The sequence below is a fragment of the Phaseolus vulgaris genome, chromosome 11, assembly GCF_051622355.1.
Source record: "Phaseolus vulgaris cultivar YP4 chromosome 11, ASM5162235v1, whole genome shotgun sequence".
Taxonomy (NCBI): Eukaryota; Viridiplantae; Streptophyta; class Magnoliopsida; order Fabales; family Fabaceae; genus Phaseolus; species Phaseolus vulgaris.
This window is the reverse complement of record NC_143508.1, coordinates 49,010,756-49,032,969: the sequence shown is the minus strand read 5'-3', so window position 1 is coordinate 49,032,969 and position 22,214 is coordinate 49,010,756. Positions and strand designations below refer to the sequence as shown.

Here is a 22,214-nt window from a genome sequence, read left to right as displayed (position 1 = left end):
ATCTTGCATGAATTTCTTGGTTTCATCATTCTTCAGCTTTTTGTTTTGTTGTTAACTACCTTCAACTTAGAAAAAAACGTCATTTATCTTTGATAATTTCTTATCAGGCTTATAGTCATTGAACCTTACATGAATAACTTCTTCCATGACTTTGGTCCTAGAGTTATAAACTTTGCAGGCTTTAGAAGTTTTTGAGTATCCAAGCATAGTTCTTGCATCATTTCTAGATTCAAAATTTTCAAGACTTTCTTTGGTTTTTAATATTAAACATTAACGTCTAAAAGGATGAAAATAAAATATATCGAAAGTTTTCTTCCCTTCCACAACTCAAAATGAGTCTTCAACAAGATCAGTCTTATATAAATTATGTTTTATAACAAGATGTATTTACTTTTTTGGAGTTGATCTATACAACATATTTATGGTTATTTCTTGCATTAATCTATTTTTCCTCTCCACTACACTATTTTGCTATGATGTTTGTGCGGTTGAAAAATTGTGATGAATTCCATCATCATCATCACAATTTTTTTGAGAGTTCAATTACAAACTCTCATCCCATCACTTTTGTGATAACTACAATAAATAGGTTTTTTTCAAAATTTCTTATAGAAGACCTTAAAGGCTTCATTCTTGTGGGCAAGAAATTCAATCCATGTCAATCTAACGTAGTCGTCTACAACAAAAAAATCATATATATATATATAATAGTATGCCTAATATTTATTTTACAACTAGATTGATCAACATACTAAGAGATTTATGAAGAATTTTAAGAAGATTTATTTATATTTACTTGCTGCTAAGATGGTGCTAAAAGAAACATCAAAATTTGAGATGTTATTTCCAAATAAAAATCAATTATAAGTTGACTTGCACCATTACTTGAATTCAAACTGGTTTACTGTTACTTAGATTCAAACTGGTGTGAAGACAAAAATGATAAAAAATTACAAATAAATATTACTGTTCTAAGAAGGAAGCAATTATTGCATTAAGACTGAGACACTATATAACTAGTTTTCATAAGCATTCAATTATCCACCTCTCAGACTCATTATATTATTTATTTTTATGCAAGTTGTTGATTTATTTGGCTTCATTCATAAAAATGAGTGAAAAAAAATGATAAAATATTTGTAAAAAATTCCACATATAAAAATATATGGAGAAAAGTATTTGGAATACTTAATATATTTTAGTCTCAATCTACCTAACACTTCCCTTCACACTTATTTTATTTTACTATTTAAGTTGTAATTATTTGTTACTGTGTTTATTGTTATAAATGTCTTCTTCAACTTGATTCAATCTCTGCTTCAAGCTGCCATGGGAAATTCGCACACCAAAAGACGTGATGTCGTCTCTCCGGCGTTATCCAGAAAATTGTCACCGCCACCACGACCGTCGTCGTCGCTGGAATCATCACGGAAACCACCGCGAGAGCCACCACCGGCGCAACACCACGGCTCTGGAAAATTATCTGCGAAAGAGAAATACGCTCTGATTCCTGATAACTTCACTTCGCTTGAACAGGTTCTGTGCAGTTTCACACTCTTCCTCCTTTTCAATTGATAGATTCAAATTGCGTTGTTTTCTTCTCCTTCTTCTTCTTCCTCTTTTTCGATTCGTAGATTCAAATTGTGTTGTTTTTCTTCTTCTGTGAAAAATCTTGTTGATGAATTGCAAAACAAAAATCATTTTTCAAAAGCTTTTATTTTATTTTTATCAATATTTTCTTAAAATAATTGTTCGAAAAATTATTTTTTAATATTTATTTTTCAAATTTGGGCGTTGACGAGAAGATGAAAGGTTTGGCCGCGCGGAGTGGATAATATCATGTGTCAAAATCTTGATCAGTTCTTCTTTTGCTCTGCTTTAAATAATAATAATTTATTATTATTATTATTATAAGATTATTTTTTAAACTAAATATTACTCTATTAAAAATATATTAAAATCAAAATATTTAATTCAAATGTGTTATAAGTTTTTTGATATACTCTTAATATATGTAATTTTTCTTTTCTATTATTTTCCATTCTATTATAAGAAAATTATTAAATAAAATAAAAATTTATTAATAATAAAAACTAATTTAAATATCAATAAATTTTTAAAATAATATTAAATTAGTTAATATAATAATTAATTATTTATATATCTGAAATTGGTTTTATTTAAAATTTTTCTTGTATTATGTTATTTTAAGAATAATTTATTTTGAAGTAAGAGAATTTTCAAATTAATATGAGCTTTAATTTAAAATTGTCTGCTAAAAGATAAATTTAAAATGAAAAAGTAATCAAACAAGTTTTATTTTTTTTTTCAGAATTTTTTAGTAAATTTAAACTAGTTTGTAATAAAGGAAATTTAAATATTATTTTGTTGTAGTTTTTCCACATTTTACAAATATTAAGCATTAATAACTTAAAAGTTTACGTGAAGGGACCTAAAGTAATATTAATTCATAAAATGAGAATGTAGTATAGCTTAAAAAGAGTCAACGGCATGTGTATTTAGAAATTATTTTAGATAAAATTATTTATTTTATTATTTTTCTTAAAACAAGAACACTCAACTCAAACATAAATCCTTTAATTTTTAAATTAATTCTAATTGAAATCAATCTTAAAAAAAAATAGTTTCATTCAAAATAAATTTTAAATTAGTTATGCAAACGTTTTTATTGCATAAAATGTTATATACCTTTTGTAGTGCTTTGTATTAATAGCCCCATCTTCCATTGTACTCTTGTCTGTCTCAGTATAGTTGGAGGTGTAACTGCTATTTAATGTGAGTAGATTAGGGTTTTAAAACAAGATTTTAACCTAATAATTTTTTATAATAAAAGAAAATTTAAAATATATTATTTTGAAAATATTGACTGTGACAGACACTTGTATGAAGTGTCTAATTCAAAAAATATTTATTAAATTTTTGACCATTCTAGCACAATTTTAAAAAGAAAAAATACATTAATTTTTAAAAAATTCAAATTTTATTGTATAAATTGTTATTATGATTATAAAATTAAGAAACAAATCTTTGTGAAACAATTATGAAAAACATTTTTCTGTTCCAAAAAATAATCTGGAAGATACTTGTACACATAAATCTTTATTGTCCCGTGTCCTACATTTTATAGATTTTACGGAATATGTATCTCTGTATTCATATTGTATCAGTGTTTGTGTTACATAGAATATAGAATATTGAAAGATAAAAATCTTATATCTTCTCAAGTAAAACATGTTATAAATAATACATTTTATACCGTTGAATATTAGTGAAGATACCCTCTTCTTTAAGATTTGATTCTTAATAATATTATTTCACACATGGAATAACTCGTAATGATAGTAATTAATTATTAAAATAATCTGATTTTCATGGTTATTCAAAGAATATTGTTAATGTTATTGATCTAATTTAAAATATCACCTCAAAAACATGTTAATTGGGTAAGCTGTTGAACTAAAATTCTAATTTTAATAACCTAAAGAAAAAACCTATAAACTGTATTTAAGTTTTATCTTTTTAAAAAGTTCTACAACTAAAATAGTTTTTTTTTTCTTTCAAAACGTAATCCGATTTTAATATCCACTAGCTAGACTGTGTTTGTCAACAGTGAGGAAACGCGTTTAGATGATGAAAAAGTAAAAAGAATAATCATAATCTGTGCACTGGCAAAGTAGTGTTGGAAACTTTAACATGGAAAAAGAACTACAGACTTCTCAACTAAGAAGTACTTTTGAAACTATAAAGAGAAATAAAACTTTAAATTACGACTTGCATAAAAGTTGTTTACTAGGGATGAGCATTAAAAATTTAATTAAAATAAATTAATGATAAATTATTAATAAATAGTTCTTCCATTATTTTTTAAAATATATTTTTTAATGAATCATGAAAAACTTGAGGAAAGAAAAGTAGAGAATGCATGTGAAGAAAAAGTCGCTAACTTAGAGTTTATTTATTTTTTAAATAATATTTTCTATGTGAGACATCAAATCATTATGCAACTTGACATCTAAGTTAGAATGACATCTCAACTAACAATAATAATCATTATTATTAAAAAAAGAAAAAGAAAAAAATACAAAAATATGAAAGATTATATCAAAATCCCATTTTATTTATAGAATAATTTAGAGTTTATTTATAAAGAACGATTTTATATAATTTTATTGATATAAAATCTTATATATAGTTTTTTCTTAGAATTCTTTATTAATAGGTATAGATTATTTAAGTATCGTTTTTGTTAGATTTTTTATATATAAGTTTTGATCTAGTTTTTCATATTTGTTTGTATTTTTTATTTTATTTTTAATAATATTTTCTTATATGGTAGAAGATGATTATTGTTATTTGAAATGTTATACTAGACTAGTTGAGATGTGAAATTTTATAATATTATCTAACATAAAAGTTTTTATAATTTTTTTTTTCATTAGGTTCAAAAGGAAAAAATATTAGTGAATTTATAAAAAAACAAAAATGGATTTGTAGAAAGTACAAATGATAAAAATTTAATGTGAATAGCTAAGTTGGTGAGTCACGTGTTCACATGTGCGAGTTTTTAAGCTTTCTTAAGTGGGACCACTTATGACTTACTGGATGGTGCAGCATGTTTTGTGGTCTCAAAACATGTACATTTTTTATTATTTCGTCAAGTTTCAGTGAAAAAGAAAAATTACTTTATCAAGTTTTTAAAATTATTAGATTTATTGACTGAAACTAAGTATGATTTAAGAATTTCAAATTATATAACTTGTCTATATTTTCTGCATTTCATTGAAAATTCAATTTGTGCAAAACGGGATTATTTGATATTTTATCGTATTTACATTTTATGAAATATAATTATAATTATAATATTTATTTTATTTAAATTTTTATGTACATGAACATGTACACTTTATTTTTTATATGCTTATTTAATAAAATAAGCAAATTTTTTTTTTCCTTTTGTTTGTCTAATCTTCCTATTTTGAAAATAAGCACTTTTCTGCTTGTTTTAATAATGATATCCCGTTTACTTCTTAAATAAGCGATTATTTTAAAGTTATGTATTTTGTTATGGAAGAAGGAAAAAAGAAAACTGTTGGTAGTGGAAATAGCTCAAACACATTCACTTAGATGGTCAATATTAGACGGTCTAGGAACTTTAGAAAGATTTTTTTTAGTGAGTCAATCTTCACACTGTTCATTATATCATCTCCTATGGGAATACTATTGAATCTTAAAGTTCTTATAACTAAACTGGTAAATGACATCAAAGATGGTCTTAATTGAACTCATTATGTGAGCAATATTTATTAGTGAAATTTGGTTTTGTGACTATCCTAGGCTATTTATCAGTGTGTCCCTTGGAAAGTTTTATGTTCATTTTACCCTTATGCAGGTTACAAATGCCTTGAGGAACGAAGGTTTAGAATCATCAAATCTTGTCCTTGGAATTGATTTTACCAAAAGCAATGAATGGACTGGTAAGTAGCATATAAAAAAAATTAACTTGGTAATTTTATGATCAACTGCAATCCGTTTAAGATGAAATGAAGACATAATTGAGAACTAAAATTGGCATGGAAACACATGGTTTCTGGTTTTACATTGGATTTGGTTATTATTTCCTTTTGGAATGATTTCTTTTTGACTGTTTGCCTACAAAGCCAATGCATCCATGTTGTTATTGAAGGAAGTGTCTCATTCAACAATAAAAGTCTACATGCTATTGGAAATACACCTAACCCCTATGAGAAAGCCATCAGGATTATTGGCAAAACTCTGGCTCCCTTTGATGATGACAACTTGATTCCTTGTTTTGGCTTTGGTGATGGTAAGGCCTAATCCTTATTGCTGAACATGTATAGAAGAAAGTTAGTTTTTCCAATATTAAAATACTTCAACTTGTGTATCTAAACAGCTACCACTCATGATCGAGAAGTGTTTAGCTTTCACAGTGATCATTCATCTTGCCATGGATTTGAGGAGGTTTTGACTTGCTATCAGAAAATTGTTCCAAACTTAAGACTTTCAGGTGATTTTCATCTCGGCTTATTGTGTTCTTATTTCAACCATTTAGCTCAATATGCTGTAATTGAGTAATTGCTGATTAAAGACTTTTCTACCTGTTGAAAAACATTTCAGACACTAAGTGTTGTTGAAATACATTTGGAAGGCTGAAATAAGCTATCCGGTCACAATCCACAGTTTTGCAATTTTTTACTGGAGTAGATTTCCAGGCTCAAATAAATAAGTTTCATGGAATCAAATTTCATCTCAATGACATTAATGTCACATTTTAGAAATCAAATAAAATTACTTCTCATTTATTATATTTGAGTTCAATTTTATATTATTGTCACTAGAAAGTTAAGACTATTTTATTGTGAAAAAAGTTGACTCGTGCACAATGTTTTGGATCAGATACTCCATGTATTATTACATAACTTTTCTGACAATTTGAATAATGATTGCATTCTGCACACTATATTATTTTTTGTAATTTTTCAGAGTCAGAATGGATCAATTTAGTAAAAGATACCCATCCTCATTTTATTAAATATGTGAGGATTAGCTAGAAATAATATATTAATTTTCATTCCATAAAAAACACAGGATAGTCATAGTAACTGAGCTTATGCCTAATTCAGTCTCAAAAAATCGGCTTGTATGGTGAGGTTTTCATTCCACTTATATACTATAATTTGACATTATCTCTAATCGATGCGAGATTTCTAACACATTTTATTACGTCGAAAAATGAAAGCTTGAGATTAGACATTTGTGGATAGTCCAATCGGAACTTGATAGTGGGTGTCACAACAGGTAGCATGTAGACACATGCATTTGAACAAATCATAAATGGCATGAGTTCTATTCTACTTTTTGAAAATAGAGCATAGAGCATAATATATGCAGATTGGTTCAAGAAAATCTTGTTTAGATTCCTAGACTGTTTAACTTGTTTTAGAGCATTTGGTAGAAGATATGCACCTTTTGGTGATGTGGTGAATAGTTTCAATAATAGCGCGTCTAGTGCTTTAGCATCTTGATTCGAAGAATATTGGCGATGATGAGGATCAGGCGCTCTATTGTTGTGTTTGTTGCCTAAGACACATGATTATTTTCAAGAAACTTTGTTGTATGAAAGAGCGACTCTTTCTCTTTAGGAAGTTCAAGCAGCTTTAAGCTCGAAGGAGTTGTACAAGAAGTTTGATGTTAAGGCATTTAGTGCTGGAGACGACGTTGTAGTAAGGGGAAGAAAGTCTACAAGTGATAACCGAGGAGGTAAAAGGAGGTTGAAGTCAAGGTCATGCAATGCTGGAGGAGCATTGTATATCAGACGTTTCAATTGCAAAAATGATTGTTTTACCAAAAGGTTATTTCCTGAGAGACAAAAGAAGGTTTAACATCTTTGATAAATTGTTTGGATTTGGTAGACTCTCTAGTTTCGGTAGATCGTCTATGTCTAGTGAAACAATTACGATGGAAGACGATTATGAATCATCAGAGGTCCTGATAATGTCATACATATTGAAGATTGTGAGTGGATAATGGACTTTGCTTGCTCATTCCGCATAACCTAACCATCTATGGTTCCAATAGTTTACAAAAAATTAAGGAAATTCAACTCTCCTTGGTGACAATAAGTTCTGCAAGAAAATGGAGTTAGAAACATTAAGTTTCGTTTACATGATGGAGCTGAAAGAGTACTTGAAGAAGTTAGGTTTTATGCACCTAGCTTGATATGTAACCTAATATCCCTCAATGAGTTTGAAAAGAAGGGATATATGTTTAAAGGTGAGCAGGGAATGCTGAAGGTGATGAGGGGATCCACCATGGTAGTAATGAAGGACGTGAGGAAGGATAACTTGTATGTCTTGGAAAGTGTTGTAGTATTTGGCTCACTGTCTACTACTAAGAATAACATCTTGTCTAAGACTAAGATATAGTACGTAGGTTAGGTCATGTAAACGAGAAAAACTTATTTGAGTTGAAGAAGTAAGGCTTGTTTGATATTGACAAAATTGACAATTCAGATTTTGTGAACATTGTGTCCAATGTAAAATGTGAAAAATCCAATTTAATGTAGGATAATAGAGAATGGAAGGAACTCTAGACTATGTTCATGCTAACTTATGGGGATTGTCTCAAGTCCATCACACTTTGGTGCAAGATGATAGTTTCAATTACTAAAGGAAGTTAAGTGTCAATCCTCAGAAGACCAATGTTAAAGCCTTTAAGAATTTCAAGAGTTGGAAGCGTCTAGTGCGGAACTAAATTGGTAAGAAGGTGAAGAGGTTCAGAACTTGTAGAATTCTGCTCAGAATTGTTCAACAATTTCTGTAAAGAGAATGACATGGCAAGGCATGGAACGGTATTTTAGACTCCTTAATAGAATGACCTAGTAGAAAGATTCAATAGAACCATTTTAGAATGAGTGAGATGCATGTTGTTGATTGCTAGAGTTCTAAAGGTGTTTTGGTTTGATGCTACTGCTACTACTGCCTACCTAATTAAAATATGTCCCTCAATGACGCTTAAAATGAGGACTCCTAAGAAAATCTAGTTAAGGCATTCTCCTAACCTTGAAAATTTACTAATATTTGGCCATGTTGCCTATGCTCACATAAGGAAAGGAAAACTGGATGAAAACGTTACATGCATGTTTCTAGGATATCCAAAAGGTGTGGAGGGGGACCGTCTATGGTGTCCTGAGATAGGATTTAATAAGTGTATCATCATCTAGGATGTTGTTTCAATGAAATTGTAAGCTAAGAGATTGAGGTGAAGTCTATAAGAGATGGTAAGAAGCCAAACATTGAGGTGAAGTCTATCAGAGATGAAGCGTTCAGTTTCTTACAAAATGAAAATTTATGTGATCTGGTAGAAGACAAACAACGAGCTTCTGATGAAAACAGACGTGTGATAACTACATTATTGTCAAAGATAGAATGAGGGGAACGATTAGGAAAGGTATGGATGTGCAGATTTTAGTGCTTTAGCATCTATTGAGACTACTAATGCAACCAAGTGACTTTCACTCTGAAGTAGAAAACACTGTTCACGTGACTTCTAGGTGCATTTCACAGAAGTTAGTTATGATAATTATGTTGTTATATATATGATCCTATAACAACAATTAATAACTAACTTTGAGTTAAAATATCTGTATATAGTAAATTCTGTCGTGGAAGTATATTGAAGTTTGTTAATATTTCATGTTTTTTCTGTGATTCTTTCATGCTTTTGCTTCTGCCGTTTATGTTTGCGGTATCATCTATGTTATCGAACTAGTGTTTGTGTTGGTAGACGCTTCGGGCTATTCCACAACATAAGACATGAGGTTAAAAATTGGTATGTTTTAATTCAGTTAGGAAAGGATGAACTAGAGTAATCAATCTCTCCTCTTCTGAAAGCAGTGATGATTCGCAGTTTTATATAATGAATTGTGGAGAAGTTCCATTCCATCTTGTGTTTGTGTTAACAATACAAGAATGCTTATTTTATGGAATAAATCATTGAATGGAATCATCATTAATTACTAACATAAAACATAACACTGGTAAACTTAAGGCTATAGCCATGGCTGAAGAAATGTTTATGTTTTTGTTTGTAGGACCAACTTCTTACGCTCCAGTGATTGAGGCTGCAATAGACATAGTTGAGCAAAGTCATGGTCAATTCCATGTGTTAGTTATTATTGCAGATGGCCAGGTAAATAATATTACTTTTGTGTTTGTAAGCTTGTGATACAAATTCTCATCTTTATATAATTTTGTTCAAAATTTGAAGGTTACAACAAGTGCTGCCTCTGAAGATGGAGAACTAAGTCCACAAGAAGCAAGGACTATCAAAGCAATAGCTGATGCAAGGTACATGTAGCAGATTGATAATTAAATCCTAGATGGTTATCGAGATTAATTGCTTGTTATTATAAAAAAGAAATATTTCCAAAAACAAATTCAAAAGATTATAAAAAAAATGGAAGTCAGCGTCATCTATAGGAGAACTATAATCATCTTCTCTCCAATATAAGAGAAGTATTTTGTTGAAAAAGATGGATTTGTTCAGCAAGATATGGTTCTGAAGGATCTGCAAACTTAATACCTTAAAATTTTAGATTGACCGTGGTATCAAACTTATTTATGTTAATTGCTTGAGGCCTATTGATAGGAATCTTCCTAGTGTTCTACCTCTCCAATTCCATAATTTTCTGTTTTCTACTTTTTCTGATGTCAGTTCATATCCCATGTCTATTATTCTGGTTGGAGTTGGTGATGGACCTTGGGATGACATGAAGAAGTTTGATGACAAGATACCGGCTCGCGAATTTGACAATTTTCAGGTTTGGAATCAACACTAAATTGTGAATGGCAGCAATTTCTTTGTTTGTTATGGTAAAATAATCTCTCCCCTTTATGCAGTTTGTTAACTTCACTGACATAATGTCTAAGAAATCAAGCTCCTCTGAAAAAGAAGCTGCTTTTGCTCTGGCTGCACTAATGGAAATACCTTTCCAATATAAAGCAGCCATTGAACTGGAACTACTTGGGTTGGTCCCTTGTATACTTTCATTACATGAAAAGTGAAAACATTTGCAACTTACTTTTGTCCATTTTGGAGATAGATTTCTTAGAAGCAAAGTGGTTTTCTTTCATGTGGCTATTTGTTACAATTTCTTTTTGATTTGTTTTTTCTTCTTCTGTCTGTGTTTTGGACAAAAGTCGAGTAACAGGAAGGGCAAATAAAATTGTTCCAAGACCTCCTCCAGCTCCTTATTCCAGGCTTGTGCCACCAGCTCGTGTTCTCAGCAATATGCCAACTTTCATGGATGATGAGAGGAATCAAATGGTATATATAAGATTGAAACCTAGATGATTCATTATATTCTCCTTTATCACTTTCTAGTAAGTCAAATTACTAAAAAAAGTAACATGTTTTGGGTACTCCCCTGTAGTTAACACTTTCCCAACTTATTTATGTCACTAAACCTCTGGATTTTGAGTTGAAGGGAACATATGTTATAGCCACAATTTTGACTACGGTTAATAAGCACAGAACAATACCTAAATTAAGCATGTTAATAGAACTTAGCACTTCTTATTTTAACTCAAACTTCAAGAGGATGCAGTGACATAAAAAGTTTAGTGTGTAAGCTGAAAAAAGTGTGATTGATGCCTGTTATATATATATATACATTAAAAAATTCTGGGTGGAGTAACAAACCTGAAAGCAAGACCATAAAATGCCTGAAGACAAGATTTTGTTTGTTTGGGTAGCAACTTAGCAAGTAGCACAATGATACTCTTTTTTCTCTGTAGGCATGTGCTATTTGTCTGACAAGTAGAAAGGATTTGGCCTTTGGATGTGGTCACATGGTGAGCCTCATTAACTCTTGGTCCTTTTCTCTTCTGTTGTTGGATAGTTTATCTATGATTTTTAACAATTTTGGAATGCAGACCTGTAGAGACTGTGGATCCAAGTTAAGTAACTGTCCAATATGCCGTCAGAGGATCACCAATCGTCTGAGGGTGTTTTCTAGCTGATTGAAGAATGGAAAACCGTGTACAATGTGTGTTTTTAACTAATGATATGTTTAGTCAAATTCTTTCTTAATTATCTGTTTAGATAAATTTTTCCACAAGAAAAGTAAGAAAGTAAAAGGAATTGAGTTTCTTTAATCAACTTAGCTCTTCACCTCTTGAAAAAGTGGGCAAGAGAACTTGTAAGAGTTCATGTAAGTTGATTTAACACATGAAAGAAATTCAATTTTTTAATTCTGTACATGGAAATATTTGTCTAAACAGGGTTAAGAAGATAACTGTCTTTTTGAACATTGATGGTTTGGTTGTTTGAAGAGTGCCCAAGAATGATCACAATGTTGCATGGAAAAGGTGGTTTGACATTGTAGGGACGGTTTAGGTGTTAAGAAAATTGTGCATGTCTTGTTAGTTGTTCAATTTGTGCATGAAAGTGTTTTTTGATTGAAGAAATTTATTTTAGTTGTTTGACAATGTAGATATTGTTTATATGTATGTTGAAATTTGATGCATGGTTAGAGGATTGTGCAAGATATTCAATGGCGTTGTAGCTATGGATCATGTTGACCATGGCCAATAAGAAGCCATATAGACCCGAATTTATTAAAAACCAGTCTTTGTGATTGGGATAAGTTTATGTCTTAGAGTTTCTTCAGTTAGCGGAAAGGTTAAATTTCAAAAGTCATAGATGCATTAAAAAATCCAAATGACATTTGCAAAAATTCTAAAGAAATAAATGAAAATACTTTAGTTTTTCAGAATTCTTCACAATTATAGATAATACTACACGTATACCTAGATCGAGAATAAAATAGGTCAGTTTGATCCATTTTGATCATATCTATTATAAGATGGATTAATAGATTGGTATGTGATTTTTCAATATTTTTGTCAGTTTTTGTTTTAGACTTGTTTATGTAGTTAAAGTTATTGACAATTTTTTTAACACTAAAATAAAATATAAGAAAGAAACATTGAATCAAATTTTAATATTATAATAAAATAAGAATTAATATCTAACATAATAAAATAAATATAAATAATACTTTAATAAATCAAATAATATATTAATTTTTTTAATGTAAATAAAGTTTTATATTAAAAATTACTCACGTTGTTCTCTTGTCATATATCTCTACTCATATATAAAATCTTGTAAAATTACTAACTTAAATTAAAATACTAATATGCACAAACTTTCATATAAATATTATAAAAAAAACAAAACTAAGAATTTAAAGCCAAAATAAAATAAAATAACTATATTTTTTTAAAATATATATAATTTACATGTTGATGGTATAATATTATATTTGGTGTGTGCAAGATTTCAAGTCTGTCTGTTATTTAGACAGTAAATAATCAATTTACACTTGGAAATTATATTACGTACCTTCTCATACTCAGTTTTTAAAGTTAAAAAATTAATATATATATATATATATATATATTTATGTTTACTACTGTTACTGCAAGAGGTTTCTCTCTTCCAGATCTTGCTGTGGTGTAGTTGATGGTTTCTTTTGTTTCTCCCTTTCAACTTCAAAGGAAATTGAAAAGAAAAGGGACCACATGGCAGTTATAGCAACGTAGACCTTACACACAGTTCTCAAATCCTTAAAGTACCTTATCAATCACAAAGCAAGACTCTGGAAATTGTGCATGAAGACAAAAGTTATAAATAAGAATTCTGGGTGAAGACAATTGCTATTAATATGCAGTTTTGGAGTCAAAGTTCATTCACCCAAGTTTGTTTGAGCACAATTGCCTTCTCAATTTCCCCTTTAGCTTCCAAAGCAAGTTAAATTAGGATTTTGGATTGGTCTATATATGGTCCCCACATGCACCTCAAATTTTCAACCCACCTTCTCAGAAAATGTTCACACACACTTAACTCATTCTTTATTCTACATTTCTAGACCCGTTCACCCTTTTGTTTCTTCTACGTAATTACACTCTCAGCATTAAAAAAATCAAAGTAAAGAACTCAGTGAAACAACATGGAAAATCATGCAAGTAAAAAAGTAAACAAACACACATGTATATATAAAAAGAAGGCCTTCATCTTCATGTTCATCCATGATTCCAAGGCTCCCCCACCATTGTTTTTCCAACTTTCTCATCATAGAGCTTACCCCTTTGGATCTTTTTTTCTTTATCAGCACCCCTTTGGATCTTACTCACCAAGTTTTGGATTTTGGAATTTGGATGTTCCCAAGTTTTGGAATTTGGATTGGGTAGCTAGATGCCTGCTTATGGGGCATCATTTGACCTAAAGTGGCTTCTTGGGTTGCTTGGTTTGGGAGAAAAGGGAGCACCCATTTCTGATGATAATAGCATCAAGACTTGGCTTCAGATATTGTTACTCACACTTGTGATTGGAATCTTGTGGATTTTGTATGAGCTGACAGATGACAGAGAAAACAATCACAATGTCAATGAGGTTGATGAGTTGGAGGAAATGGATCACCCCAGTCATGAGTTGGACCATTTTTATGAGTCTCAGCAGAGAGAGCAGGAGCACCCCAATGGCGAGTTAGACCATCACTTTGATGAGGAAGATTCTCACCGGGCCACCGTGTCTGGTGGCAGTGATGGGAGGAGACACCGTGGCTGTGCCTTCTGTGGAAATTCCAGCACCACAAGGTGCTCTCGCTGCAAGGCTGTTAGATATTGGTAAGAACAGTGAAATGCTTTCATCTGTTTTTTTTTTTTTTTAATTAAATTTCAATATTCTATTTTTTATTCTTCTCTTGTCATGTGAGATTTATAATCATGAAAATTATTAAATAAAAAACAATTTTTAAAAATAAAAAATAATTAATTACTATATTAATAAAATTAGATATTATTTTAAAGATTAAAAAATTTATTAATATCTAATTTAGTTTCTATTAATAAATAATTTTTAAATTGATATTAAATTATATACGAAGGATTTAGATAACAAGTTTAGAATCTAAAACTTAAATAACTAATTAAATACTATTTTTAAAATTATTTATTAAAATAAAAATTAATTTAAATATTAATAATTTTATTATAAGTTTTTAAAATAATATATAATTTTATCTATAAATTAATTATTTTGAATTTTTAAAATTCATTTATATTTAATAATCGTGGTGATAGATTTATTTAATTTTTTTTTGGCTAAACTATGTTTTTGCCATTTATCTTTTTTAAATGTTCATTTTGTCTATCTTTCAACAGTAACTTTTACTTGGTATTCTCCCTTTGATGCAGTGATAGTTTTCAATTTTATTTTGAACTTTTTTAATGAATTCTAGTCAAAACCTTTTCCAGTTAGATTTAGGTATATGAAACTTGTGGAACTCAATTAATATTTGAAGATGATCATGTAAATCACATAAGAAGTATAACAAGTAAGTTACATGATTAAGAACTGGAAAATTTCATATCAATTTCTCTTATGTTATGATGCTCTATGGATTTTTTTTTTTAATTATGCTATTCTCACCAAGTTTATTATTATCTTTATTATTTTGTTTAAACATTAGCAGAATGTCATAATTTTAATAATATAATTGATGACACATTACGTTTCAAATAAGTAAAAAAAAACCCTTAAAACTGTGTCCAGAAATAACAAAAATCACATTGTTTTAGAAAAAAACACAAGTTTAATTCAAAAATTGAGAGTTAGATGGCTAATATATTTTTTAAACTATATTTAAAAGGTTTAATTTATTTATAAATTTGAACATTTTAAATTAAGTTCCTATTAGATTTTTTTTCTACTGAGTATTTTAATTTTTTTTATGGAATATTTACCGTTTAATTATTTTATTAATTATGCGACGTATTATACATCTTGTCTCAGTCAGCTTACTTGTTTTCATATAATAATATGAAATTTAGTGTTATATTTTGTGATTAACATAAAATAATATTATAATATGTAAAATCACAAACATCTTACTATTATTTTAGTTAAAAATTTGGATAATAATAGATTATATGTCACTTAATAAAAGGAAAATAAAAATAAATAACAGCTTCTTAATTGAAAAAATATAAAATATTTTTAGTACTTAATAAAATAAAACTTTTTTAATAAAAACCAACCTAAATTTCTTCTCAATTGAAAAACTATAAAATATTTTTAGTACTTAATAGAATAAATCTTTTTAGTAAAAACTAATCTAAATTTATGAGAGATCTAAATCTTAGTGAAGTTTATTTAAAATTACACTGATTTATTTGTAAGTTTCTTAACTAAATACTACATGTCACAATATCTTAGTTGCAGATTCAGTTCTTTGAATACAAAGAGTAGTTTAGTTATTAACAATTAAATTATATTGTAATTAATAGGAAGAAAATTGTTTATTAGCAAGTTAGCATTTGAAAATTTAAGAACTTTGTAATTGACAGCTACATGTGACAAAATTTTATAAAAATATTTGTGTGCAGAAATTGGCCCACAAGCACAACATCTACAACTTTAAAATATTTATCTTTTTCAATGCAATCTGAACCAGGAATTTAAACAAAAAAATGTTAATAAATTAAGTTTTTATGAATCTAAATCTAAAAGTGAAGCTTTGTTTTAGCTCTGTGAAATGCCAAATTTTGCATTGGAGATCAAGGCATAGATATGAATGCTGTGAATCAGAGATTGCAGCAGATGAAGAACAAAGAACTGAGGATGAAACAACCTCAAACCTTGTTCAGAATTCTGAAATGGTAAGGTTTCTATCAGAACTATTTATGTTTAATATTGTTACATATGTTAGAATTTGTCATCTTCAATAGTGTTAAATAATGAGACAAATAGAAAAACTTTCATAACAATATTCAACTTCATTATTCCAGTATTACTATTTAATCAGTAAGGAAAAAAAATAAAAATTTAACCAATTGACTTGTAGTTTACAATTAAAATGATATAGTGCATGCATCATCCCTAAAGCACCACTAATTAATAAAAAGAAAATGACAAAAGTGAAAAAATAAAATATTACGAAAAAATTATTAAATAAAAACTAATTATAGACTAAATTAGAGATATTTTCTAAACTATTTTTTTTTAAAATTTGATTACTTAATTAATGAAATCAATTTGTGTGAACTTTTCTATAAATATTTAAAAACGTCTTACATAGAATTCAAATATTATTATTTTGTGGATTTTTTTTGTCAATTTTAAATAAAAAATGTAATGAAATGGTTTGTGTAATTTTTTCTATAAATATTTTAAATTTCATGAATTATTCGCAATTGTTTTTTATTAAATATAAAAAAATCTAGTAAAGCAAATATTTTTCACAAACTTTTGTAGTTTTTATCTATTATTGAAACAGTTAATTTTTTTTTAATTTCACCTTTAAGATGTCTTACCCAGCAAGATTTGGTGAAACTATAATTCCACCTACTATAGAATTATTATTGTTGCTATATTAATCTCAAATATCTAATTTTAAACTCCCCAAAATTTTGAATCGCAAGAGTGTTAAAGATGAAACGTAATAATAAACACTAAAAAAAATCATGAAATATAAATAAATTTTAGAGACAAAAAATAATTTGTTGTGTAGTAACTAAATTAGATACCAGTTTAGAAACTAAAAAAAAATTTAGTTTCTAAATTAATTTTTATTATTGTTAAATAGTTTCTAAATTGGTATCTAATTAGCTACCAAAATTTTAACTGAAAATTATTTAGATTCTAAATTTGATAGAAAAACCTTGATAGCTAATTAGATATCAATTTAAAAACCATTTAACAATAATAGAAACTAATTTAAAAACTAAACATTTTTTTTTTAATTTTTAAAATAATCTCTAATTTAGTCACTATAACAATGAAAATATATACCTTAAAAAATCGATTTGATAAGTTTTGAATTAGAATTTATAATTTATAATTTTAATGTATAAAAGTATAGTTTAATTTTTGGTTAAGAATGTTAAGATGTGACAGGAGAGTTGCCATGTTGAAGATGGAGCATTGTGGAGTTCAGAATCAGAGATGGCAATGGAAGTTTCGAGTAATTTGCATGGTTGTAAAGTATGTGGAAGCCCAAGTACTACAAGATGTCCACGATGCAAAGCCATTCAATACTGGTTAGTCTCAAACTTTCCAATTTTCAACTCACTATAATGTCATTACTAATTCTGGTTTTAATTTACCATGATTGTCTTATACAAACAAGAAATATAAAGAGTGTTTAGTAATGTTAAGTTTAGATAAACCGGGTGTAAAATTCGGATACGTCTCTTAAATAGCGTGTTCCTGTGTATGACGTGTATCGAACACTAACATGTCTGCGATACATAAATGTTCAATTCAAAAGATATTTTTTAGGTGTATCACAATTTTAACACCGTTTCAACACAATTTTAAAAAAGATAAATATAATGATTTTCTAGAAACTAAAACTTATTGTATAAGTTTATATTATGACTATAGAATAAAGAACAAATCCTATATATAATTAGGAATATTTAGATTATATAAATATTATTCAGAATGTTTTTATTTAATCTCTAATTTTTTTTTAAAGTTGTTAATTTGTCTTTAAATGAATTTAAGCTAAAATGTCTTTTTCAATGATGATGATCGAGAAAGAGATGAAATGTCTTAATGAATTATATTTTCTTTTCACTTTTTAGATTTTAGATAGATGAATTAGATTAATTTTTGTTATATTTGACTAACCTTGTTCAAATGAATCTTAATTGTCAATTTATATATTTTATAATGATATAGTATATAAATTGGTGTCCTGATGTCCTATATTTTAAAGATTACATGTGTTAAAGTGTTTTTGTCAGTGTTGTGTTGTGTTTGGTGTTTGTGTCTACATTTTGTATTGTGTTGTGTTTGGTGTCTGTGTCTACATTTTGTCTACCCTTATAGAAACATGGAAAGTTCCCTGTAAGAACATATTTGTATGTATAAAATCTTCAATAATATAACTTTTCTTTTAACTTTTGTTCTTGTCATTGTTGCAAACAAACTCGCATAAAACTTATTACAAGTTAATTCATAGTATGGAGTGCATTTTATAAGTAATTGTATAAAATATTTAGATTCATATTTTATCTTTGAATTAAATTTAAAATATGTAAAGAGTTCTGATTCACTGATTACATGGATGCAGGAAAAATGTTTACATTAATTCCTGTTTCTTGGAATTAGCTTCATGCAGTTGCTGGGTTATCAATTTTTTTCTTTCTTTCTTTCTTTTTCTTCCAGCTCAATGAAGTGCTTGATTATGGACTGGAAATGGCATAAAGTGGACTGCATTGCAAGGGTGGATTTAACTCCAAAAGAAAGACCCAAAGATGTAAATTTACTCCTTGAAGCCAACATGAAAATGTCTAACTATAGATGATGTTATAGTTGATGATGTTTTTACCTACTTTCCTCACAGGTTGGAATGCTCCAGAATTCATATGAAGAGGAAGATAATGTTCAATCATCTGGTCCCCTTTCTTTAGAGTGTCATCCAGGTTTAATTCCTTTTCACCTTTTAAAGTAACTTTTCATTATATTAAGATGTGAACTTTAAGCCCAACTCAACCCCATAAAACCGGCTCATGAGGTTGAGGTCTACACTCACTTATATACAATGAAAGGCTCTAATCTCTAGTCGACGTGGAATCTCCAACACTTTACTTTGCTAAGATTGATCAGAAACATTTCCCAATATGTACAATTCCAATCCTTCTTTAATTGTTAGTATTCTGTCTTTTTTTGATGTTGCAGCAGGAAGCACAAGCCTCAAGTCTCCAATTGAAGCATCACAGGTACTATTGACATAATTGTGACAAAATAACAATATAATCTCTTACTCTCTTTCTGTCACACTTTCTTCTATAAGATGAGATTAATGCAAGTGCCAACAAATATGTAACTTTACTTCAACTTTTAGCCCTCTTTAGTTAAATTTCTTTATAAACCTCTATAAGAGAACAACAAAAAAAGAAATGGAAATGATTTTCTTTCATAAACTATCATAAGTTGATTTATAAAAGCTTTTTCATTTAACTTCTCTTATGAGAGTTTGTAAAGAAATTTATCCAAACAGGATCTTATCATGTCTCACTTCTAGAGGGACCTACATGAATTTCAACCATAAAAGAAAGTGTGCTTGAAAGAAAGTGTGAATGAGTGTCTCAAATATTTAGTTGTGACAAAATGTATGTTATAATGAAGGGTCCTACAAACAAAGTGTTATTATATCTTATGGATGAAGTAGCAAAGTCTAGGTATGTTTTTAATTCTCTCTTGATGTCTATTGTGGCTTACTTGTATAAAAACACCAAACTTAGTATTTTCTTTTGTTGTTTGTTTTAAGGAAAGAGACTTTATTATTACAATCAAAACTTGATGAGTGGAAGAATCTAGCAAATTTTGAGAGGGAAAAAAATCAAAGCATCAAAAGACAATCAAACTACCAGGTAATTAATAGGTGACACGTCTTAAGAGAATTAAGCATTGTCAAAGCAATTGAGACATTTTAGGACAACATTTCCTTCTTTTTCCTTTTTACAGTTGCTTGTGTTGAAGAAGGAAAAAGAATCAATATCAGATGCTGAAAAGAAAGCTTACCATGTGATTCATAGTTTACATAAAAGGCTAAACCACTTACAGGTCTTTGATCAATTTGCACTTGATTTTTTTTTTCTATATCAACCTATTTGTGTTAATTTAACTACCACACAGAATTCAGTGCAAGAAAACAATACAGAGAAGAGAAAGCTAGAAGAACATGTACAATGTTTAGAGGTTTGTTTTCTTTTTGTATTGATCTTTTTAAAATGTTTCAACTAGTATAACTTAGATCTAGTTCCTTAAACATTTTTAGTGTTTCTTTGATCAGAATTGAAATTTCATTTCAATAATCTAAAACATAACAATATTATCTGTAGTTTTCATTGACCGATGAATGAAAGTTATATGTCCTTGTTTAGAAATATTGCTCATAGGTTATTGTTTATGAATAGAGTGAATGTGCTGACTTGAAGAAATTACTACAAGAGCAAAAACGTGTTCAACATCTTACAATGGAATGTGGCAAGAGTCAAGAGGCTGCAAAAATGGCAATGAAAGAAGTTGAAGCAGTAAGACAGGAGATACAAGAAAAGAGAGAGCATTCCCAACATCTTAAGGAGAATTTTCGAAGAGATCTTATATTTGCTGAATCTAGAGCTACAATTGCTGAGGTATTTATTGACATGTCAATTTTTCCATTGGTTGGTTCCAAATCAGAACTTTTTATTTAGGTGGAGATTCTCTGGATCTTATAGTTTTCACTATTGGTTTGTTCTCAGGAAAAACTAAGTGAGCTTTACAGGAAAATCAGAATGTCAGATTATAAGGTGAATATCTCTTTATCTTTTCATTATGTGTGTTTCTTTGCATTTTTGGCTTGCCTGTTACACACCTTAGCATAACCTATCTTAACATAAATGAGTTGTTTTATTCAAGCATCTTCATTGTTGAATCATGTTCATGTAGACTCAGCTTTATAATATTTTCTCTATCTAAATTCTAAATGAATGTGATTGAGTTTGCAATTAGCTTGACATCAATAACAAAACAAGTAATTAACATGAAATTGGTTTAGAAGTTTGGCTACAAGATTAAAGAGGGAAACAAAATTTGAAAAAAAGTATGTCACAGTTTTTAGCATGGCTATATATTCAAAACTCTTCTTGATATGCCTTTCTAAGCTTAAAGTCATCTTTTGATTAAATGTAGCTTTGTTCTATATGCCTCTCCAATGACAATGACTTGGCCTTTGGATGTGGACACATGGTGAGTTTTTCTGAACATTTCTCCCTTTTGTTTTTCATATTTACACATGATGACTGTTAAGTAACTAATCCTTTTGCAGACTTGCAGAGACTGTGGATCAAAATTATCAAGGTGTCCTATATGCAGGGAGCTTATCACAAACCATATCAAGTTATTTCCTGGTTGACTAAGTTTGGATGCTCATATAGTATTTTTTTAGTGCTCCAAATATATTTTGTATATATATTAATCCTATAACAAAGTTTTTCACCTGTTACATTCCCTCTCACACCTTGTACAACCTTTGCAACTACATAGTTTGTTGACTAGAATTGTACAGTACCACTTGACATTGGAAAATAGTCAACAAAATTAATCCAAGGATCATGCAGTGTTACATGGTGTCAAATGGAAGATGAGATGCTTTACCTCACAAACTTGCAACAATTGTATGTACTTATCTAGTCCCTCATGTCTTCTTTTATTCAGACAAAAATGAGCATATGTATATAATGATGTTTCATCTAATGATCCTTGAATGTAAAACGTGTAAACATTAATTTGTCTTGAACACCAATGTATTCCACATTTCCACAACAATAATTTTACATAACCTAGGTGATTTTTTCATCTGAGTAAATATATAATCCTTAGTCTGTAGAGTTTTCTGCTCCTATTGCTACTACTTTTATTACCTATGACTTGAATAAGTTTTATGTGTTTATCTTATAATTATAAACCAGTAGTTAATTTAATGGTGTTATTGATATTAACCATTCAAAATGAAAGACAATGTGTTGTTGTCTTCTCCTCCAATTTGATAAAACCCTTAACTTTAATTTTTTTAACCATGGTCCCGTGCTTCTCCTCCAACAACGATTCCTTTA

The 22,214-nt window shown here is 28.8% G+C and overlaps 2 protein-coding genes across 10 annotated transcripts; both read left to right on the top strand.

The window, feature by feature from the left end:
• Positions 1-1,039: 1,039 nt before the first annotated feature.
• Positions 1,040-11,807, top strand: LOC137828993 (E3 ubiquitin-protein ligase RGLG4). Of its 2 annotated transcripts, none has more exons than XM_068635794.2 (11): positions 1,040-1,536; positions 5,411-5,495; positions 5,705-5,845; positions 5,933-6,046; positions 9,632-9,729; positions 9,808-9,887; positions 10,255-10,360; positions 10,440-10,567; positions 10,740-10,866; positions 11,337-11,393; positions 11,475-11,807. In XM_068635794.2, the coding sequence occupies exons 1-11, from the start codon at positions 1,330-1,332 to the stop codon at positions 11,559-11,561; spliced, it is 1,230 nt and encodes a 409-aa protein (XP_068491895.2). In that variant the 5' UTR covers positions 1,040-1,329; the 3' UTR covers positions 11,562-11,807. The 2 variants fall into 2 exon arrangements, with proteins under 2 accessions (XP_068491895.2, XP_068491899.1); XM_068635798.2 differs by having other exon boundaries at positions 1,267-1,536; positions 5,679-5,845.
• A 1,434-nt stretch (positions 11,808-13,241) lies between these two features.
• LOC137828968 (uncharacterized) lies at positions 13,242-21,989 on the top strand. 8 transcript variants are annotated; one of them, XM_068635766.2, is made up of 14 exons: positions 13,242-14,231; positions 16,133-16,265; positions 17,503-17,645; positions 18,781-18,871; positions 18,959-19,037; positions 19,297-19,334; positions 19,744-19,796; positions 19,886-19,988; positions 20,083-20,181; positions 20,254-20,316; positions 20,535-20,753; positions 20,862-20,909; positions 21,292-21,348; positions 21,428-21,989. In XM_068635766.2, the coding sequence occupies exons 1-14, from the start codon at positions 13,801-13,803 to the stop codon at positions 21,512-21,514; spliced, it is 1,644 nt and encodes a 547-aa protein (XP_068491867.2). In that variant the 5' UTR covers positions 13,242-13,800; the 3' UTR covers positions 21,515-21,989. The 8 variants fall into 8 exon arrangements, 6 of the variants coding, with proteins under 6 accessions (XP_068491867.2, XP_068491859.2, XP_068491886.2 ...); XM_068635758.2 differs by having other exon boundaries at positions 19,294-19,334; XM_090297559.1 differs by having other exon boundaries at positions 13,631-14,231; positions 18,686-18,871; positions 19,294-19,334.
• Positions 21,990-22,214: the final 225 nt, after the last annotated feature.

Coding starts and splice junctions, on each gene's coding strand:
- LOC137828993 (XM_068635794.2), top strand. CDS start 1,330: ATGGGAAATTCGCACACCAAAAGACGTGATGTCGTCTCTCCGGCGTTA. Junction 1,537..5,410: donor ACTTCACTTCGCTTGAACAG/GTTCTGTGCAGT, acceptor ACCCTTATGCAG/GTTACAAATGCCTTGAGGAA. Junction 5,496..5,704: donor CAAAAGCAATGAATGGACTG/GTAAGTAGCATA, acceptor TTGTTATTGAAG/GAAGTGTCTCATTCAACAAT.
- LOC137828968 (XM_068635758.2), top strand. CDS start 13,801: ATGCCTGCTTATGGGGCATCATTTGACCTAAAGTGGCTTCTTGGGTTG. Junction 20,182..20,253: donor AAAGGCTAAACCACTTACAG/GTCTTTGATCAA, acceptor ACTACCACACAG/AATTCAGTGCAAGAAAACAA. Junction 20,910..21,291: donor TCAGAATGTCAGATTATAAG/GTGAATATCTCT, acceptor GATTAAATGTAG/CTTTGTTCTATATGCCTCTC.